Below are 18,577 nucleotides of genomic sequence, written 5' to 3' on the forward strand. Positions count from 1 at the left end.
ACTTTAGTATACGACTAGAAAAGAAGAAATGTTTAACATTTTAGAGCCAGGAACTATCAATATTTTAGTGTTTTTGCTTGAAATATTTGTTGAAAATTGATTTTTAAAAAAAATTAAAAAAAAAAATCTTTTCAGATCTAATGTGAGGTATTTTCAGCTTGCATGTTGGCATATGATCATATGTTTTTTGAGATTGTTACATAAAGAATGTTATCAGATTGTGTTCCATTTTTTATATGGCTTGTGATAATATTTCTTGCTTTTGACCTCCTCTGTGCCCTCACTTACTGCAGTGATCTTGAGGAGAAGCGGACTGCCAGCCAGGCATCCCTGTGCGAGAGCAAGCTGTGCAGCGAGGACAACCTGGATTTCAATGGCAGCAGTGCCATAACCACGGAGCTCAACCTGGACGAGTCTCTGGTCAGCCAGATCAGTCGTCCCAGCGAGGGTCCGGAAGGGTTCCACTGCCTGCCAGATAACTCCCTGCTCAACCCCACCTCCATCTCTCCAGCCACCAATGGCATGCCCAACTCAGTCACCATCCTCGATTAACTCCCACACATTCACTGGGACCCATCAGACCAAAATATGTCAACACATACGTGCCCATACGCTCCTGTTCCCTTCTGACTCGCTGATCTGTATTTTGACGAGTAATACACAATCATATATTAACTAATCATATATTGACTATTCAGATGGCAGTCATCTGATTGACTGGACTATTTTGACCAAAGGAGTGTCCAAAGTAGTGGACAATGTGATACAAGTCTGACTGACGTGAACATGCCCCCCCTCCTCCCCTCACACCCTTCATCTGTGTAGTTTACAACATATCTAAACAACTAACATTCATTTCTCTCCCTAACTTCTCTTTCTCTCAGCAAACAACACTGCAGAAACTTATTGATAGAACGTTGTACATTTAGAGATATCAGGGGTTGTAGGTATGGTCATATAATAGAGATGCAGAGTAGTGCATTAAAAGAGGAGGATGACGGTGGAGCTGAGTGTAGGGGAACAGACAGCACCTGCTGCTGTGGAAAGTCTTGAATCTTAGATATTTATCAAGTCTGATATTATTTCAAACATGATTTTGTACGTCTCATGCCATTTGATGTGTCAGATGGTACTTGTCAGTGAAATTTTTTAAACATTTTTCTACAACTCTTTCAATAGAAAGAATCATTTTTTTGTTATCTACCATTTTTATTTCTATCATCATTTTTCAAATTGTTTTTTTTACACTTTTTTATATAAAACCTATGACTTCTCTTCATTGACATATTTCATATTTAATTAAGATGTTTTCATTTAAATCGAGTGAAGCCAAGTTTCTTAATATAAATAACATTGGATGCGTTAAGGGGAACTTGCAGTGAAAATGCTGAGTAGCATCTGGTGTATATAGCTGCATCTACATCTATCTATTTAGCCATAATACAGTATTATAGATATGTACATGCTCCCTCTAAGTTCCTGTGCCTGCTGGGTCTGCATAAAGCACCAGATTGATGTCATTACTCTCTCGCCTTCCCACCAGAAGTGTAATGCCATTATTGGAAATGATATTGTAATTTCTTTGTGTCAAGACCTATATGTAGCTTTCTGTATATGTCTTTGTCTCTTTCTACACTGTATTAAAACATCGTTGTGTCGAATTAACAACCTTTTCATACCTGTCCATCTCATACTACACAAAGTGATTGAGGAGCAGTATTTATGTATATTTACAGAGCAGAGAGTGGAGTCTTGTGGGCAAACACTCTCTCGAGTTTTATTTTCAGACCTTCATCAATGCAAGTTAATATTGACAGGCATAATGGTTGCCAGTTGATATGTGAAAAAGGCAAACAGTTGGTATTTATATCAAACACAGAATGTATTATTTTCAGGGTTAGGCAGACATTGTATTTACATGCTACTGATTAAAAAAAATGTGAGTGCAAGACACTGGAGGGATAAGAGTTGCTATGGCATTGAACATTGAACATTGAAGAAGACGTTGAAGGACAATTTTTTTTTCCACCTTATGTAAATACAACCCTTAAAGAACCATGTTTGATATAAAAAAAAATGTGAAAAATGTGCAGGTTTTAAAACACTTCACTTAATTTAAAAATGTTGCAAGTTGTAATTTTTCTTCTTCTGTACTATTGCTATGAAATCAAACTTTCTGTTTTTAACAAATGATTGCAGTGAAATTTGGGTGTAGCAAAAATGGTTCATCGTGGGGAACGAAAAAGAAAAAAAAAATCCACATTGTTCTGTAGATGTTTGCAAACATATCAAAATTTTAAAATCAAAACATTGTACATTAGTGTCATTTAGTGAAAGTAGTTACGTAACAATGAAAGCTGAGATAGTGTTCATGCCCATAATCATCCAGCAATGCGATGCAGTGCAGTGAATATCTGTGGAGTTTTTGACTGATGCAGTTATGCAGGGCAGCAATGCAGTGAGCCAGCTAGCACATACCACAAGGAGTACCTATATGCAATGCTCTCCCTACTCAAACAAATGCCTGCCACTGGCCAAACATCACCTGACAGTCCCTGAGGTAGTATCTGGGATGTCTAAAAAGGTTGGTGGCACTGAAGGAGGTGTTGTTGGTTAAACAGACACACTCAGGACAAATAAAGCTTTTAAAAACAAAACAAAAAAAAAAACCTCTATTTTCCTACAGGAGCCATGACTAACACAAAATATGCCGATACTCTAACTCAACTATGTGCTGCTAAACATCTGTGTTCGTTGGTGTTGGGGGCAAATGTTTGCTTTGAATGAGGAATGAGTGTACACACACAGATACTCACTCGACTGCCGCTCACTCTTGGCTCTTCATGTTTCAAGGGGAAACCTGGGGACAAGGGCCTTTGCTTTTCTGTTGTTGATTTTTTTATAGTTAAAAAATAAAAATCTATGAAAAAATGAATTGGTTTGTTTTGAGAAACATTACCAGAACTCAAATGCTGACAGATTAAATAACAATACCTGAGTGAGAGAAACTGGGGGAGGCAAGGAGTGGTAGGGAGTGTGTGCCACTGCCATGGCGAGATGTGACACTTTGTGATGTGTGGGGTGCTCTATTAGCACCATGATGAGGCTTATATGTATCACAGGTGGATGACAGCAGTTGGGTGGACTTGTACCACATAGTGGGGCCAATATAACTGTAACTGCATTGTGAATCTACTACTGTAACTGGACATATGACTGAAAAATAAAGTACGTGGAGCAATCTGTACTAAAAAGAGGGTCCTTTTTTGTTAGTATCAGGAAATACATGTGTTAATAATAGTCACTTAAAAATAAGCAGCATGTATTGACTAACAGTGATTCAATTCCCATATATTTATGCAGAACAATTAATCAATTTTATTAGCATATCGTCACAGAAGGACAAGCTGTTGGAGGGCGTATGGTGGTCAGCGGGAGCTGGTGTTGAATTGATTAAAGTAGTCCCTGGTGGGTTTGTTGGTGTTCAGCTTCTTATTCAGGTAGTCCCGACTGAGGCAGAAAAACAAATGAGCACACAGTGAGTGTCTCCAAAGGTGGTTATTTAAATCTGAAATCTACATTACAGTATTTCATCACTGGCACCCAAAATATACATGCTGACTAGTGCCTGATTAGAGAGTGTTTGTTTGTGTGTGCAGTGCTCACTGTGCCTTCTGCTCCCTGGCCAGCTGCATGTTGCACTGGTCCATCTGAATCCTCTGCGCTCTCCTCAGTTCTGCTGATTTCCTTTCCTCCACCTCGGCTTCTCTGGACAGCTTCATGAGATTGAGGTCCCAGGAGAGATCCTGAATCCTTTCAGCATTACGTTGTTTCTGAAAGTAAACAATAAGGGACTAAAGTGGAACACTCAGTTTAGAAAAGTACTAGAAGTGTTCTTCTAAAGCTGTCGCTCCCAACCTGAGGGCTGAGATTACCCCAAAGAGTTACATGATAAATCTGAAGGTTTGACAGAAATTAGAAAGGATAAGAAAGCATAGAAACATGTTTGTTTTTTTTTTATTTTTTTTTTTATTATCAGACTCTCTTGTAATGTTGCATTCTTTTTGAATATTGGATATATTTTTTAGCTTTGGGTGTTTAAAAAAAAATTGGTGAATGAGTAATCTTTTAGTTGAACTGATGCATGAGACGTGCTGTATCTTACCTGACGTAGACACAGATAACAAAATAGTGGGGGAAAAAAATGCATGGATAAACTTGGAGAAATAATTCAAATCCCCACTCAGTACAAAGCTTCACTAAATGGTTACATGAGCATGAAAATGACATCAATGATTCTTTTAAGATGTGACTTACACCATGAATTACTTGGGAGTGACTCCAGTACCTGTCTCTCATAGTGCTGTTCTTCTCTCTCCCTTTGAATGGTGCTCAGCTGCTCAGGGCTCATCCCCTTCCACCTGTCTGGCAGAACTTGTGGAGGCCTCCCTCCTCCCACCTCTCTCTGTGCTGCCTCTGCACACTCTGTCATCATGTCAGATGTCATCGTATGCCATATCTCCGCAAGATTCTCACTTTCCTCTCTTCTGTGTTGCTGCTTCAGTTCCTCTGCTTGCTCTGCAGCCTGTGGGAACAGGACATGGTGAGGCATGATCAAGGGACAATTAATTGATTGTCCCATTGAGCTTTACAAACCTCAATTTATAAAATGGGCTTACTTCTATCACAGAGCCAAGAGTCAGCCATACAGCGAATGTCCTCCTGAGAGATCCACTCAGTCAATTGTATTTGCTTGTGCATCATGCATGTGAGGGGTTATTACAGAAACATAATTGTCATGAAAAATATCATGACCTGAAGGATTTGCAATGATGCCTCCCAATGGAGGATTCAGCCAAGTGCATTCAGGCAAATTAGGGGAGTGCTAAATGGGGGCTTTTAAAAGCAAACAGGCCCCACACATACATCAAAGCAGTTTAACCATCCATGTTGCTTGCCACCAATTAACATGAGTGTTGCCTTCATGCACCAAGTGTGTGTGTGCATCACTTAACATTTCCAGTTAGCAATTTTAATTTTAAAATCCCACCTGAGAACACCATGTCACAGCTCAAAAAACACACCGATTTGCTTTGAGCATTGACATCAGCAGGTGGTGTGTGAGCATCTGTGTGTCCATCAGTGTGTGTGTGCATATGTATGCACTGTACCAGAGCTCGATTGTAGTTGTCTTGTGCGATGCGGGCAGCTTTCCTACAATCCTCCTCTAGTTCATCTTGCAGAACCCCCTTTAGATCTTGATGCACCAGCTCTCTGTTCACGAACATCTCTGTGACACACATGAATTGGATTTTAGCCATCGCACATTGTACAAAGCTCTTCAAAAACACACTCACACATACATTATGGCTCTCTGGGATGAGTATCCATCAGTGTCACCTGGCAATAAGGGCTGTGCGTGGGAGTGTGTGATTGTTTGCGCAGGAAAGCATGAAGCATGTGTGTGATTTACATAGACTACAGCGTACGGCATGTAAGCTCATCAGTAATCACAGAATGTGCTTGTTCCCGTGTGTGTGGCGCTCGTCTCTTTTCACCTCTGCGCTTGTCTCCCATGTGCCTTCTTTCATTGTCTACCATCTGTGCTCGCAGATCTCTCTCAGTCTTTTGCATTTGTTCTCTTCTCATTTGCTCCTCACCAGTACCCTCTCCCTGTACATGAAACAAGGACACAGACGGTGATTATTTATTTAACCATTTACTGGATTTTGTTCCACTGGTCTGGGAAGTACACCAACTACCTGTCTATCTGTGAGCCTACCTGAAAGATTGTCATACTGGCAGGCCCCAGCTCACCCTCTGGAATGGTGATGTTGAATGCCCCCTTGAGGTGACACTTGAGATCAGCATCACGGTAGTCCTCCAGTCGCTGTTGAGTGGCCCAATACCGGGTCAGGTCATCATACAAAACCCCTCGCTTCTCTTTGTCATCAATGTCTTGCTGCACCAGTGCTTCATCCTGATATTTTCTCAGCTGCTCTGTAATGTAGGTATTAAAAATACACCTGATCAATGCTCACAGGGCTGAAGGGTGATTATATAAATGGAGAGGGCCTATGACAATACTCTGCTGTGGGAGTGAGCGGTCCTAAATCCCATAGTGAATAATGGCTATGATTCAGCTCATTTAATTCTGTCCCCTCTCTGTCTCTCATCATATCACATAATGAGTTTACCGAAAGTTTGGTCCCGTTGTTTCTCTATGTTTTGCTGATGTGATTTCTCCTGGACTTGTTGGGTCAGAGTATCTAGGTCGAGACCCATCACACGTAGCCGAGTGTTGAAGATGCGGGCCCTGCGTGCTGTTTCTGCAGACCTTCGCCTCTCCACAGCCCATTCTATGGAGTGGTCCACAGGCAAATCCACTTTGTGCATGTTGACAAGTTTCTATTGAGTTTCAACAGAGACAGCATCACAACATGGGTTTTTATAGCTGACAAACCTCGCTGGAAATAAATGATTGTGCTGAATAAATTCAGGCAAAGTTTATCCTCAGACAGATTTTTCTCCTGTCATGATGTAATTACATCACACACACCGAACTCTGGAGAGGTTTATGGCCTTTGGATTGAAAGCAAACTCTTCAATTGATTTATACTTTCCTTTAACAACAACAACAAAAAAAGGTGGTAATCATTGATTAAAAGCAACACTTACCTCTGACGTTACAGATGTTTGAAAATTATTTCAGCTAAATATCTGTGCCGTGAATGAGACTGCTTTGCTGCTCGAACCCTGTTGTGGTTTGAAGTCCTTGGTAACCATGGTAACATCTGCATGTTATAAATATATCGGAAGAGTGTCGACGACAGCTGTATAAAAAGGCTTTCTGAGAACCGAAGGATTTATTTTGTAACTTGGATAATTTACTCTTGGCAGATTATCCAATTTACTCTCGGTAAATTATTCAAGAAATGGTACAATCATGAACCCATAAGGAGGACAAACTCCAGGCGGCTTCATTTCCTCTCGCGAGAAACTACGAGGTTTCATGTCTCGCGCGCTCGAGGGTCTTCCTGTTGGATTGTAAAATGGCGCATTGTTGTGCCAACCGTACCGAGTGTATTTGATAAAGATTATGACGCTGTTTATATTACTAAACTGAACGTGCACTTCATAATGTAATTCGTGCATAGGTCACCAACAGATCGAACGGAGAGGTTCATTCATTTGCGCGCACACTTCATCTTTGAGATAACCTGTTCGCTAAACATTGATTGTTAGCATTAGCTAACCAGCTAACATTTGCCGAGCTAATAGTTTCTTCTTAGATCGGTGTAACGAAGATGGGCTATTTAAAACTCATAGAGATCGAGAACTTCAAGTCGTATAAAGGAAGACAGATCATCGGACCGTTTCACAAGTTCACTGCAATCATCGGACCCAATGGATCTGGTATGTTGTGATCGCCGTTATTATCTTGCGGCTAATGCAGAAGTGCTAACTGCTGACTAGCACCGCCGAACAGTAAACACGGAGCTTCAAAGCTCCGCAATACTCAGATTTTACAACCTGAACTTTAATGCACAGAACACGTGTCACAATCTGCTAAACAGCACTTCACCTACCTGACGTGCAATGTGTATTATTAGCTGTTGTTATCATTTTGTTCTGAGATCTTTATTTCTGTTATCTCGGTTATTGTTAGTGACCAATTTGTACAATGTTGTTTGTCTTTTCATCCTTTAATGTGTTACAGAGATAATCGAAGTGATTTTGTCTGTTTTAACGTTTAGTATCACGTTTTTACCATTTTAGCAGAGATGTTTCAGTCAGCATTGCACTGGACACTCATCCTATCATCCCATTGTGTGCAGCATCACAACCAGCTGGACTTGGGAAGTAGTTGATGAATAACCAGCAGAACATAAACGGAAGTGGTTATTTTAAAAGTCATTAGGACAAACCTCATTGCAGGACTCTTGTCTTGGTTTGCATCAGATTGTTCACGTGGATCAAAATAAAAAAAGGTCTCAGCTTATTTTGGGTGATTTCCGTATAAGTGTTTATACTGAATATCTCAATGCTGTTCTTGCAGGAAAATCTAACCTTATGGATGCTATCAGCTTCGTGTTGGCAGAGAAGACCAGTAACCTCCGTGTAAAGACTTTGAAGGATCTAATTCATGGGGCGCCTGTAGGGAAACCGGCTGCCAACAGAGCCTTTGTCAGTATGGTGTACCAGGAAGATAATGGGGAGGAACGCTCTTTCACAAGGGTCATTATTGGTATGAAGCTCCATTGACCGTCATGTTGAAATGTATGATTCATTTGTGGTTGTGTGACTGTAAAACATGTCAGTCAAATAACTTTCTTTTGTCACTTGTACTAGAAATTTGAAAGGATGAGCTTTTTTGTTCATGTATTGTGCTGCCCATTTGAATACGTTGATAGTAAAGCAACATAAACATTTAGGTAGTGTTACATTAGAGCTTCTGTAAGCGTAGGTGCCCAAGTACAGCTGCACAAACATGGGTACCCAACCATAAAACTGCACATGACAAAACTCATTTTCAAATCAGGTCTCATGCAAAAAAAAACATGTGCATATATAGATTTGTGTGTTAGTCATTAAAATATGTTGCATTTATCAGTTAATGAAACCAAAAAAAAAATCACAAGTGGTTCAGTCCTACAGAACGACAAGTTCCATTGTGGGAAAGTTCTTTTTTCCCTGAATGACAGTTTTTGTGAATGAAACAACAAATTGAGCTGAACAGGTAGCATTGAATGATAATTTTTGAAAACAAACTCATAATTAAATGCATCCTAAAATCTACCCAAGATCCTGTTGAGATCTTTAATCGGTCTCTGTTGACCTCTTTGCACAATTGAAATTTTGTAATTTGACACATTTTTGTGACTTAAATATTTAAAGATATGTTTTATTATCAGTTGATTGTCTTCCCTTGGAGAAGTTTAATGCAACACCTTTGTAACCATTCTCTGTGTGTTTATGATGATCTATCGAATACTTATGGTGTTTTTGCCGTGTGCATCAGGTTCTTCCTCGGAGTACCGCATCAACAATAAGGTGGTGGGCCTGCCCGAATACAGTGAAGAGCTGGAAAAACTTGGCATTCTGATCAAGGCTAGGAACTTCCTCGTCTTTCAGGTTAGACAAAAATTTTAAAATAAACTTGAAGAGAATATGCACGGGCAATCTTTCATTTAATTTACTATCAGAGTATTGTGCTTGTTGTTGATTACTACAGTAAAATGTTGTGTGCGACTTCACTGACTATCGCAGCTTTGAATGTGACTTTAGACCAGGACCCTAAAATACCAATTTCATTGTGTTAAATAAACATCTAGTAACAAGCTCTCAGCATCTGCTATTGTTAACTGCAGCTTGGTGCTTGTATTCCTTCCAGGGAGCTGTGGAGTCGATTGCCATGAAGAACCCCAAAGAGCGTACAGCGCTGTTTGAGGAGATCTCACGTTCTGGAGAGCTGGCCCAGGAGTATGACCGGAGGAAGAAGGAGATGGTGAAAGCAGAGGAGGACACACAGTTCAATTATCATCGCAAGAAAAACATTGCTGCGGAGCGCAAGGAAGCCAAGCAAGAGAAAGAAGAGGTATGTCCTCGGTGTTGTGTCTAAATACAAAATCTTTTGAGAACGTTTTTCTTCTGTGTGCTGGTCTTCCATTTAGATTGAAATGAAAATACTTGTCTAACTTTTGCTCTTTGATTTTAAAGTTGTTTCTCCAGTAAGGAACATTTATGTCACATGTTAGTTATCTACCTAATGTTTTTTTCCCCCAATAACCCACAAGTATTGCTGCCTGTTTCGGCCAGGACATTTTTTTTACTAAAAAATGTACTGCCAGTGGGGCTTTCCTGGTTATTAAAAGGCCGTATACAAAGCATGTTTAATTTACTTCATTACACTTGTGCTTAATGCTGAATAATGCGGAGCATTGGTGTTGACCAGGAATGGGGCTTAAAACCCAGTTATGAGTGTTATTTTTGCATCTCTCTCATCTACTCCGTGTTGCTCCCTATTTACAGGACGTTTCACTCCTCTCACACAAACAGAGCTTATATCTTTGTTCAATAAATGATGACAGTGTTTTTTTTTTTTTTTTAAATCTCTGTAAGTGCACCAAAAGCTGCCAACGAGAGAGTCAGTACGAGCTTTTAATTGAACACCAACATAAGCTTGCAGAGATGCGACATCTTTAACTGCTCCCTCCCAAAGTCAACCAGGGACAGAGGGACTGATTTGTTAAGAATAAAGAGAACATGTGGATACACAGAAGTCAGGATTAGCGATCAGCCAAAAGAGTTGGAAAGTATCAGCATATCAGCAAAATATCTAATACTGTGCATCCATAATTTAATAGTCCAACCACATGTATTTATGTCAAGTTATTCTAATGTTTTTGTAACCTATACATACAAATTAAGTTTGGTAATAATTAAAAGTCTAATATTAATACAAATTAACTAAAGTAAAGGTTATTACAAAAAGATATACAATAAATCAATATATTCTTAATTTGCTTTTTAAACCTTGGTGTTGCATTAGAAAACTTGATTGGAACTCTGTCTCCTACTATCACTCTACCAGGCTGAGCGTTACCAGCGTCTCAAGGATGAAGTATGCAGGGCCAGTGTACAGTTGCAGCTCTTCAAGCTGTACCACAATGAGACTGAGATTGAGAAGTTAAACAAAGAGCTCGGTCAGCGGAACAAGGAGATCGACAAAGACCGTAAAAAGATGGACCACGTAGAGGAGGAGCTGAAGGACAAGAAGAAGGAGCTGGGCAGGCTGATGAGGGAGCAGCAGACCATTGAGAAAGAAATCAAGTCAGTGACAATGTCCTGAAAGCCCTTCTCACAGCTTTCTTATGCATATACATGGAGCCATGCCATTTACTATTTGATTTATTGTTCATCTTTTGCTCGCAGAGAGAAGGACTCTGAGTTGAACCAAAAGAGACCTCAGTACATCAAGGCCAAAGAAAACACCTCGCACAAAATCAAGAAGCTTGAGGCGGCACGAAAATCTCTGCAAAACGCCCAGAAGATGTACAAGAAGCGCAAAGGTGACATGGACGAGCTGGATAAAGAGATGAAGGCAGTGGAGCTGACCAAGCAGGAGTTTGAGGAGAGAATGGAGGAGGAGGCGCAGAGCCAAGGCCAGGACCTCACGCTGGAGGAAAATCAGGTCGGACATGTTAGACTGATGTTCACATTTAAAGGCTTCCACCATTCCTTTTGAGTAAATAAAAAAAAAAAGAAACGGAATTATGTGTTCTCCCATATCACTAAACACACATGTAGTCATGTCATGGTTTGTGTAAGTTTTGGCATTCAAAATTCAGTAGTTTGGCATTAAGATGATGGTAATATTTAGAAAATAAGTGCATGTAACTCCCTGTGTTTGTTGTTTGAAAATCATCTCAGATTTTTGTTCAATCATGAAGTCAGATTGATGTTAAAATGTACATGACTTTGTGTGACCCTAAGTTTCTCCCTTCCTCCAGGTCAAACAGTACCATCGTCTGAAGGAGGAGGCCAGTAAACGTGCTGCCACCCTGGCACAGGAGCTGGAGAAGTTTAACCGCGACCAGAAGGCTGACCAGGACCGCCTTGACTTAGAGGAGAGGAAGAAAGTGGAGACAGAGGTAAAGAGGAGGATGATGACAGTTTTGTCTGTCAGACCAAATTCATTTGCACTGATTTGATACAACCATGTGATTTATTGTTTTCCCTCCAGGCCAAAATCAAACAGAAGATCCGTGAGATTGAGGAAAACCAGAAACGTATTGAGAAATTAGAGGATTATATTTCCACCAGCAGGTACGCTGCTCTTATTTCTCTATTGATTTTAAACACTGCGATGTGCAGCTCATTGATTTTATAGGTTTCTCTGCCGTCCTGCTTCATTTTTACCTTCTTGTCCTGTTACTCCTTCAGGCAGTCACTAGATGAGCAGAAGCGCATGGAGGAGGAGCTGACTGAGGAGGTGGAGATGGCCAAGAGGAGGATCGATGAGATCAACACGGAGCTTAACCAGGTACTCAAACACAGGAGGGAAAGAAAAGCAGATGACTTCAAAAGGTTAACTTAGCTGACTGTCAGTGTTTTTGTGTGCTTTCATTGGTTTAATTCATGTTTACATGTGTTAACTCTGTTCTGAAGCAAAAATCTCAGGCTTCCTATGCAGCTGACCTGTTCCCTGAAAGCGTAATTTATTGATGTGAATCAATAGACATTTCTCACTGCAGACATTTCATATATCACACGATTGCTCAGTGGGCCACTAATCCATGCTACTTGGCTAGCAGACATAGTACCGCATTGTACATATTACTTACATCTTTTGGCAAGTAAAAATATCAGCTGTGAAGAACTCGATGACAAATGCTGTTATTATTGGCTTCTGCTGTAGGTAATGGAGCAGCTGGGAGACGCCAGAATCGACAGGCAGGAGAACAGTCGCCAGCAACGCAAGGCAGAGATCATGGAGAGCATCAAACGACTGTACCCAGGCTCTGTGGTGAGCATTCAGGGAAATATCAGCAAAGTTTCTCATGCTGTCTTCAGTTTTCAGTGACTAGATTTAGTAAAAGTGGTGAATAAACTTGACGCTCAGTTTGGTAAAAAAAAACAACAACAACACGCTGCTCTATTTTCAGTATGGTCGTCTTATCGACCTGTGCCAGCCCACTCAGAAGAAGTATCAGATTGCTGTGACCAAGGTGTTGGGCAAGAACATGGATGCCATCATTGTCGACTCAGAGAAGACCGGCAGAGACTGTATTCAATACATCAAGGAGCAGAGAGGAGAGCCTGAGACCTTCCTTCCTCTCGACTACCTCGAGGTGAATACTAAGAAGTACAGATGATAGCTCTATTCAGGAGTAATTACAATATGCAGAATCAACACACAAAACAATGTGTCAAAGACCACTGGGAACACACTTGTCAACGAAAAAGAGAATGAATGTTTTTATTTTAAATCTAAGAGATTTTAAAGAATCTTTAATCACTTCAAATTAAAATGCCATTTGAATACAGAATATTTACAGCCAAATTATCTTTGGTTATTCATTTCTTGGTTAATGTCATTAATTAAATCACAATGGGAATTAAAAAACAATCAAATTGTATTTTGTCTCTTCAAAGGTGAAACCAACAGATGAGAAACTGAGAGAGCTGCGAGGAGCAAAGCTGGTGATTGACGTGATCCGCTATGAGCCCCCCCACATCAAGAAAGCCCTCCAGTATGCTTGTGGCAACGCCCTGGTCTGTGAGAATGTGGAGGATGCACGAAGGATTGCATTCGGAGGGCCATACAGACACAAGGTACTTAACTTCATTTAGGATGGGAGGATTGAGAGCTCCATCTGGTGATACGGTACATGAGAGAATTGTCCCTTTTGGTGCCTCATATCTCCTTGTCCATCTCTGTCCAGACGGTAGCCCTGGACGGTACCCTGTTCCAGAAGTCTGGAGTCATCTCTGGAGGAGCCAGCGACCTCAAGGCCAAAGCCAGACGCTGGGATGAGAAGGCAGTGGACAAGCTCAAGGAAAAGAAGGAGAAACTCACTGAAGAGCTCAAGGTGACTTACTGATTGTTACCTGTATTCATGGAGGTCGTTTATTTGATCCTATTAGTCTGATAGTTAGCAGGACATTGCAAAAAGCAGTGCCTAAGGATGGCTAACAAAGAGTTACAAAATATACCTTTCTGCACTAATTTCAGTTTAATTTTCACTTAAAGTAAAGTCACTTCATTTTCCCTGATTTTTGATGTTTTTCTTTGCAGGAGCAAATGAAGGCCAAGAGGAAGGAGGCAGAGCTGCGTCAGGTGCAGTCTCAGGCCCACGGCCTGCAGATGAGACTCAAGTACTCCCAGAGTGATCTGGAACAGACGAAAACCCGCCACCTCTCCCTCAACATGCAGGTACAGCCTGGTCGCAACTCAGTATTTTCCTCTTGCCATTTGTAAATAGTGATTGTTGCATCAAAAGCCTATTTCATTTGCGTCATGCAGGAGAAGTCTAAGCTTGAGAGTGAACTGGCAAACTTTGGCCCTCGCATCAACGACATCAAGAGGATCATCCATTCCCGCGAGCGGGAAATCACGGACCTGCGCGACCGCATGAACCTGGTGAGGCACAATGCGAGATCTATTTAGATGTCAGTGTATGAATCTCTGGCATTGCAGTAACATCAATGGATTTTGTTTTGCAGGTGGAAGATGAGGTGTTTGTGGAATTCTGTAAAGAGATCGGCGTGAGGAACATCCGAGAATTTGAGGAGGAGAAAGTGAAGAGGCAAAATGAGATCGCAAAGAAGCGGTGAGTTTAGTACTTCAGTCAGTACTCATGTTGGTCAGTTCTTTATTGTTACTGAATCAGTCCTGGGTTTGCTGTCTAGTCTAACCTCATGTCATTTTGTTTCAGTCTTGAGTTCGAGACCCAAAAGACCCGTCTGGGTATCCAGTTGGACTACGAGAAGAACCAGTTGAAGGAGGACCAGGAGAAGGTCATGATGTGGGAGCAGACTGTCAAGAAGGACGAGGCTGAAATAGAGCGACTTAAGAAGGTAAAAACATAGAGTGACGGATGAAAACGTAACTCGGTATTTAGTCTGTCCTCAATTTGAACATCATGCTTATTGTCACACGTGTGTTTTGTGTAGGAGGAGCACAGACACATGAAGATCATTGATGAGACAATGGCCCAGCTTCAGGACCTGAAGAACCAGCACCTCACCAAGAAGTCTGAAGTCAACGATAAAAATCATGAGATGGAGGAGATACGCAAAAAACTGGGTGGCGCCAACAAGTCAGTGGCTGCAAACGCACACATTCTCTTAAACATTCCTTATGTCATGTTACTGTAAATGTTACCTTTTGAGATAGTTTTTCTACAATTATTATTTGTATTATTATTCCAGGGAGTTGACTCAGCTGCAGAAGGAGGTGACGGCCATTGAGACCAAACTGGAGCAGAAACGCAGTGACCGTCACAACTTGCTGCAGGCCTGCAAAATGCAGGATATCAGGCTGCCTCTCCGCTCGGGAACAATGGATGACATCAGCCAGGGAGAGGTACTCAAACACCATCACAAGTCCTCTAACTATTGTTCTACTGAGACAAAAACAGACAAATTACACTTTTCGTTTCTTTTGCTCTTTAGGGAAGCTCCCAGACTGATGAGTCCAGCAGCCAGAGGACATCCAGCACTGTTCTGGCTAAAGAGGCTCTCATAGAGATCGACTACAGCAACCTGTCTGAAGACCTTAAGGTACCAAGTCCAAACATCACACCTGCCTTCATGTAAACAGTCCAGCATGTCCTCCGCTCCTTATTTTAAATGCAACCTCAGCTCTCTGAGTTTGTGATACTTGGTTTTCTTGGTTGCAGTAATATTAGCAACATAGCACTTTTCTTCATAAATTGCTTACCAATACACTAAAAACGAAAACCAGCCATTTCCTGCAGAGATATGATAGCTGCATAGCTTAAAGTACACTTTGGAAATGTAAGAAAATTAAGTTATTTGATCCTTATTGACTCCTTACAGGATGCACTGTCAGAGGAGGAGATCAAGGCAGAGACAAACACACTGCAGCAGCGTCTGAATGAGCAGCAGAGCATTCTGCAGAGGATCAGCGCACCCAACATGAAGGCCATGGAGAAGCTCGAGAGTGTCAGGGACAAGTTCCAAGAGACCAGTGATGGTGAGATGGCAGGAGAACAGTTGACGCTGGGGTCAAATGAGCACCTTTGACAGAGCTCTGAATATGAACTCTGTGCGATCTCACGGGTTCATTTGTCCTTGTTTCAGAGTTTGAGGCTGCTCGTAAGAGAGCCAAGAAGGCCAAGCAAGCCTTCGAGCAGATCAAGAAGGAAAGGTTTGATCGTTTTAATACCTGCTTTGAGTCTGTGGCCACCAACATCGATGAGATCTACAAGGCCCTGTCACGCAACAGCAGTGCCCAGGTGGGTTTGAGCAATGACTTTCATGAAGTTTGTTACATTATGTATAGCGTTAACAGATATTTCTCGGTTATCCCTCTGTGCAGGTGCAAAACCTTATGATATGCGTGTCTTTCTTCTGCAGGCTTTTCTGGGCCCAGAAAACCCCGAAGAGCCATATCTGGATGGTATCAACTATAACTGTGTAGCTCCAGGAAAGAGATTCAGACCCATGGACAACCTGTCTGGAGGAGAGAAGACTGTTGCTGCCCTGGCTCTGCTCTTCGCTATTCACAGGTGAAACAAGGGAGACATACAAAGTTTGACTTGCTTGTAAATTGATGTAAATTTCTGCTCCACTTGAACATTGTTAACAGCATCTCTCCTGCTTCTCTGTAGCTACAAACCCGCCCCGTTCTTTGTCCTTGATGAGATTGACGCAGCTCTGGACAACACTAATATTGGCAAGGTCTGTTCAGAAATAAAAATCTGATTCAGTGATTCGAACTTCTATCAATGTTGATTAATGCCGCTCGTCATCAACCCATAATTTCACTCTGTACCCTCAAGGTGGCCAATTACATCAAAGACCAGTCGGTGATGAACTTCCAGGCCATCGTCATCTCTCTGAAGGAGGAATTCTACACCAAGGCAGACTCACTCATTGGGGTTTATCCGGAGGTCTGTTTCTGTTGAACGTGTAGTTTACAAAAAAATTAATCAACATAATTCCATATATTGTGGACTGGATTTATAGTATACACGTGTTTCCTAGTATGAGCATGTGCTCACACAAGTAATCATAAGACTTCTTGAAGTACCATTTGAATGTTACAAGAATGCAGCTTTTTTTTGTAGTATTGCATTAAACCAACGCTACAATATAAAAACCATGACAGAAAAAGAGTAAAGAGAAACAGACATGAAGTTAAAGAAAAATGTGAATAATGAAACTAAAAAAATCATGCCACACTGTGATATGGAGTCTATATATATATATATAAAAAATAAAAGCTTGTGTTTTGTCACACAAGCCATTAAACTTTAAAACCTTTATATTAAAGAGTATTTGCCAGACCTTAAAACTTTCAATTCGGTATCCTCCAGAAAATGCTAAATGTGAAGTAAAAATAAATAATTTACTCGGGTCAAGCTGTTAGTGGATGTAAAATATCTCTTAACTACAAGTGAGACTGGTGTGATGGTAGATTTGGGTTCAGGAAGTCTTTCAAACTAAAAGCACTGCAGCAGAAGTTCTGTAGACTTCAAAGTAAAACTACAAACCTTTTTCCCCTCAACTGTCTTTATTTCTCATGCGGCCTCTTTTTGAGTTGCAACCCACCAGTTGGGAACTATTGTCATAAATCATATTTGGTACATCTGGTTTTAAACTTAGTATGATTAAAACAAAATAACAAAGTGTTCTGAGATGTTAAGTGCATGTTCAATAACCTGTTTTTTCTTCTTTTCCATCTACAGCAAGGAGACTGTGTCATCAGCAAAGTGTTAACCTTTGACCTCTCGCAGTATCCCGATGCTAACCCAAATCCGAATGAGTAAGATGAGCTCTCCAACGCTGGCAAGTTGGATGTTTTATTCTCTATTGTTATCTGGATTGCTCATGTACTCTGTAGTCACAGATCATGTATCCATTAGGTCTCACGTTATTTCCTACTGTTTTTTTTTATGTTGTGTATTTTTTTGGGATATGCTAGAGTAGTGAATTAGTGAGGTTTTTTTTGTTGTGTGGGAGGGGGGGGGGGGGTTCTTTTTGGATGGTGACAACCAGGATGTATGTAAATTTATACAAGCCAGCCCTTTGTCAATTTGGCCATTACAATACATTAAATGTAATTATTATAAATCTGATGTAATCAAGTAAAAGTGTGCAGGAATTCGACCTTTTTAACAAACTGTAGAATTTGTATCATGTGGTTAAATGTCCTGAATATACCCAAAACGACTTTTATACTGTTGATGGCCCTCTTTACAACCGTGTGCTTTAAAGCCCTCGCCTGTCCTCTGTTGTATGTACTAAACGATGTATTGGCATTTTCACATGTGCTACTTTTTTTTTAAAGCTCGATCAGGAAACAGTTGTTACAGTACGGTGGATACATTCCCTTGTGTGAAAGCTTAAAAAAAAAAATAAAAAAAAAAATCCACAATTAGCTGCAGCAGGCACAGCTATAATGAGATCATGGCGCTTTGTAAAAACTCATCAGAACATTTTTCAAAGGAAATGTGCTGATGTCATTGCAGATGTATGCTCAGCAGTCTCTTTTTATTCCCTGAGTAATATTCTGAATCAGCTTTAGGTAAACTCAGCATTAGTGAGATTATTCTGTCAGGTCTGTTTTATTGATTGCTTTGCCTCAATAAATAAAATTAGAATTATTTAAGATCCTTTATTCTGTTTACTTTGTAATGCGTCCATGCAACTCCGTTTTATTTAGGTGCTGCTTTGGCAGCTTTACCGTCTGTTTTATGAATTCTCTTACTTTGATATGAATCAATTTGAACCCTCAATGCAGCATGCAACCTGCTGCTTTAGTTTTCATTCCATATGGGGGAGTCTGTGCTTTGCGACGCAAGGCTATTTTTGGAGTCTCAGT

General features: G+C 40.7%; 3 protein-coding genes across 7 annotated transcripts in view; 2 read left to right on the forward strand and 1 right to left on the reverse strand.

The window, feature by feature from the left end:
* l1cama (L1 cell adhesion molecule, paralog a) overlaps nucleotides 1–3,254 on the forward strand; it is a 41,319-nt gene extending 38,065 nt beyond the window's left edge. For all 5 annotated transcript variants that reach the window (XM_069141513.1, XM_069141514.1, XM_069141511.1 and 2 more), the window contains one exon: nucleotides 294–3,254. In XM_069141513.1, the coding sequence (XP_068997614.1) occupies nucleotides 294–552 (259 nt within the window). In that variant the 3' untranslated portion in view covers nucleotides 553–3,254. The remainder of the gene's footprint in view (nucleotides 1–293) is intronic.
* A 1-nt stretch (nucleotide 3,255) lies between these two features.
* ribc1 (RIB43A domain with coiled-coils 1) lies at nucleotides 3,256–6,849 on the reverse strand. Its single transcript, XM_069141516.1, has 8 exons — nucleotides 6,679–6,849; nucleotides 6,198–6,408; nucleotides 5,783–6,000; nucleotides 5,559–5,673; nucleotides 5,172–5,290; nucleotides 4,349–4,585; nucleotides 3,667–3,833; nucleotides 3,256–3,510 (listed from the first exon to the last, which is right to left on the reverse strand). Exons 2-8 carry the CDS (start codon nucleotides 6,394–6,396, stop codon nucleotides 3,429–3,431), a joined length of 1,137 nt encoding a protein of 378 aa, XP_068997617.1. The 5' UTR covers nucleotides 6,397–6,408; nucleotides 6,679–6,849; the 3' UTR covers nucleotides 3,256–3,428.
* Nucleotides 6,850–7,036: 187 nt separating this feature from the next.
* smc1a (structural maintenance of chromosomes 1A) lies at nucleotides 7,037–18,364 on the forward strand. The gene is made up of 26 exons (XM_069141465.1): nucleotides 7,037–7,416; nucleotides 8,060–8,248; nucleotides 9,023–9,135; nucleotides 9,395–9,598; nucleotides 10,595–10,833; nucleotides 10,936–11,194; nucleotides 11,514–11,654; nucleotides 11,747–11,829; nucleotides 11,947–12,046; nucleotides 12,422–12,529; nucleotides 12,669–12,854; nucleotides 13,159–13,338; nucleotides 13,449–13,595; nucleotides 13,802–13,939; nucleotides 14,030–14,146; nucleotides 14,230–14,336; nucleotides 14,442–14,583; nucleotides 14,680–14,825; nucleotides 14,938–15,091; nucleotides 15,181–15,288; nucleotides 15,568–15,724; nucleotides 15,832–15,986; nucleotides 16,108–16,259; nucleotides 16,362–16,431; nucleotides 16,533–16,643; nucleotides 17,442–18,364. The coding sequence occupies exons 1-26, from the start codon at nucleotides 7,308–7,310 to the stop codon at nucleotides 17,520–17,522; spliced, it is 3,696 nt and encodes a 1,231-aa protein (XP_068997566.1). The 5' UTR covers nucleotides 7,037–7,307; the 3' UTR covers nucleotides 17,523–18,364.
* Nucleotides 18,365–18,577: the final 213 nt, after the last annotated feature.

Source organism: Embiotoca jacksoni, unplaced genomic scaffold (assembly GCF_022577435.1).
Source record: "Embiotoca jacksoni isolate LCO1_2020_lvr unplaced genomic scaffold, fEmbJac1.0.p SCAF_9, whole genome shotgun sequence".
Taxonomy (NCBI): Eukaryota; Metazoa; Chordata; class Actinopteri; family Embiotocidae; genus Embiotoca; species Embiotoca jacksoni.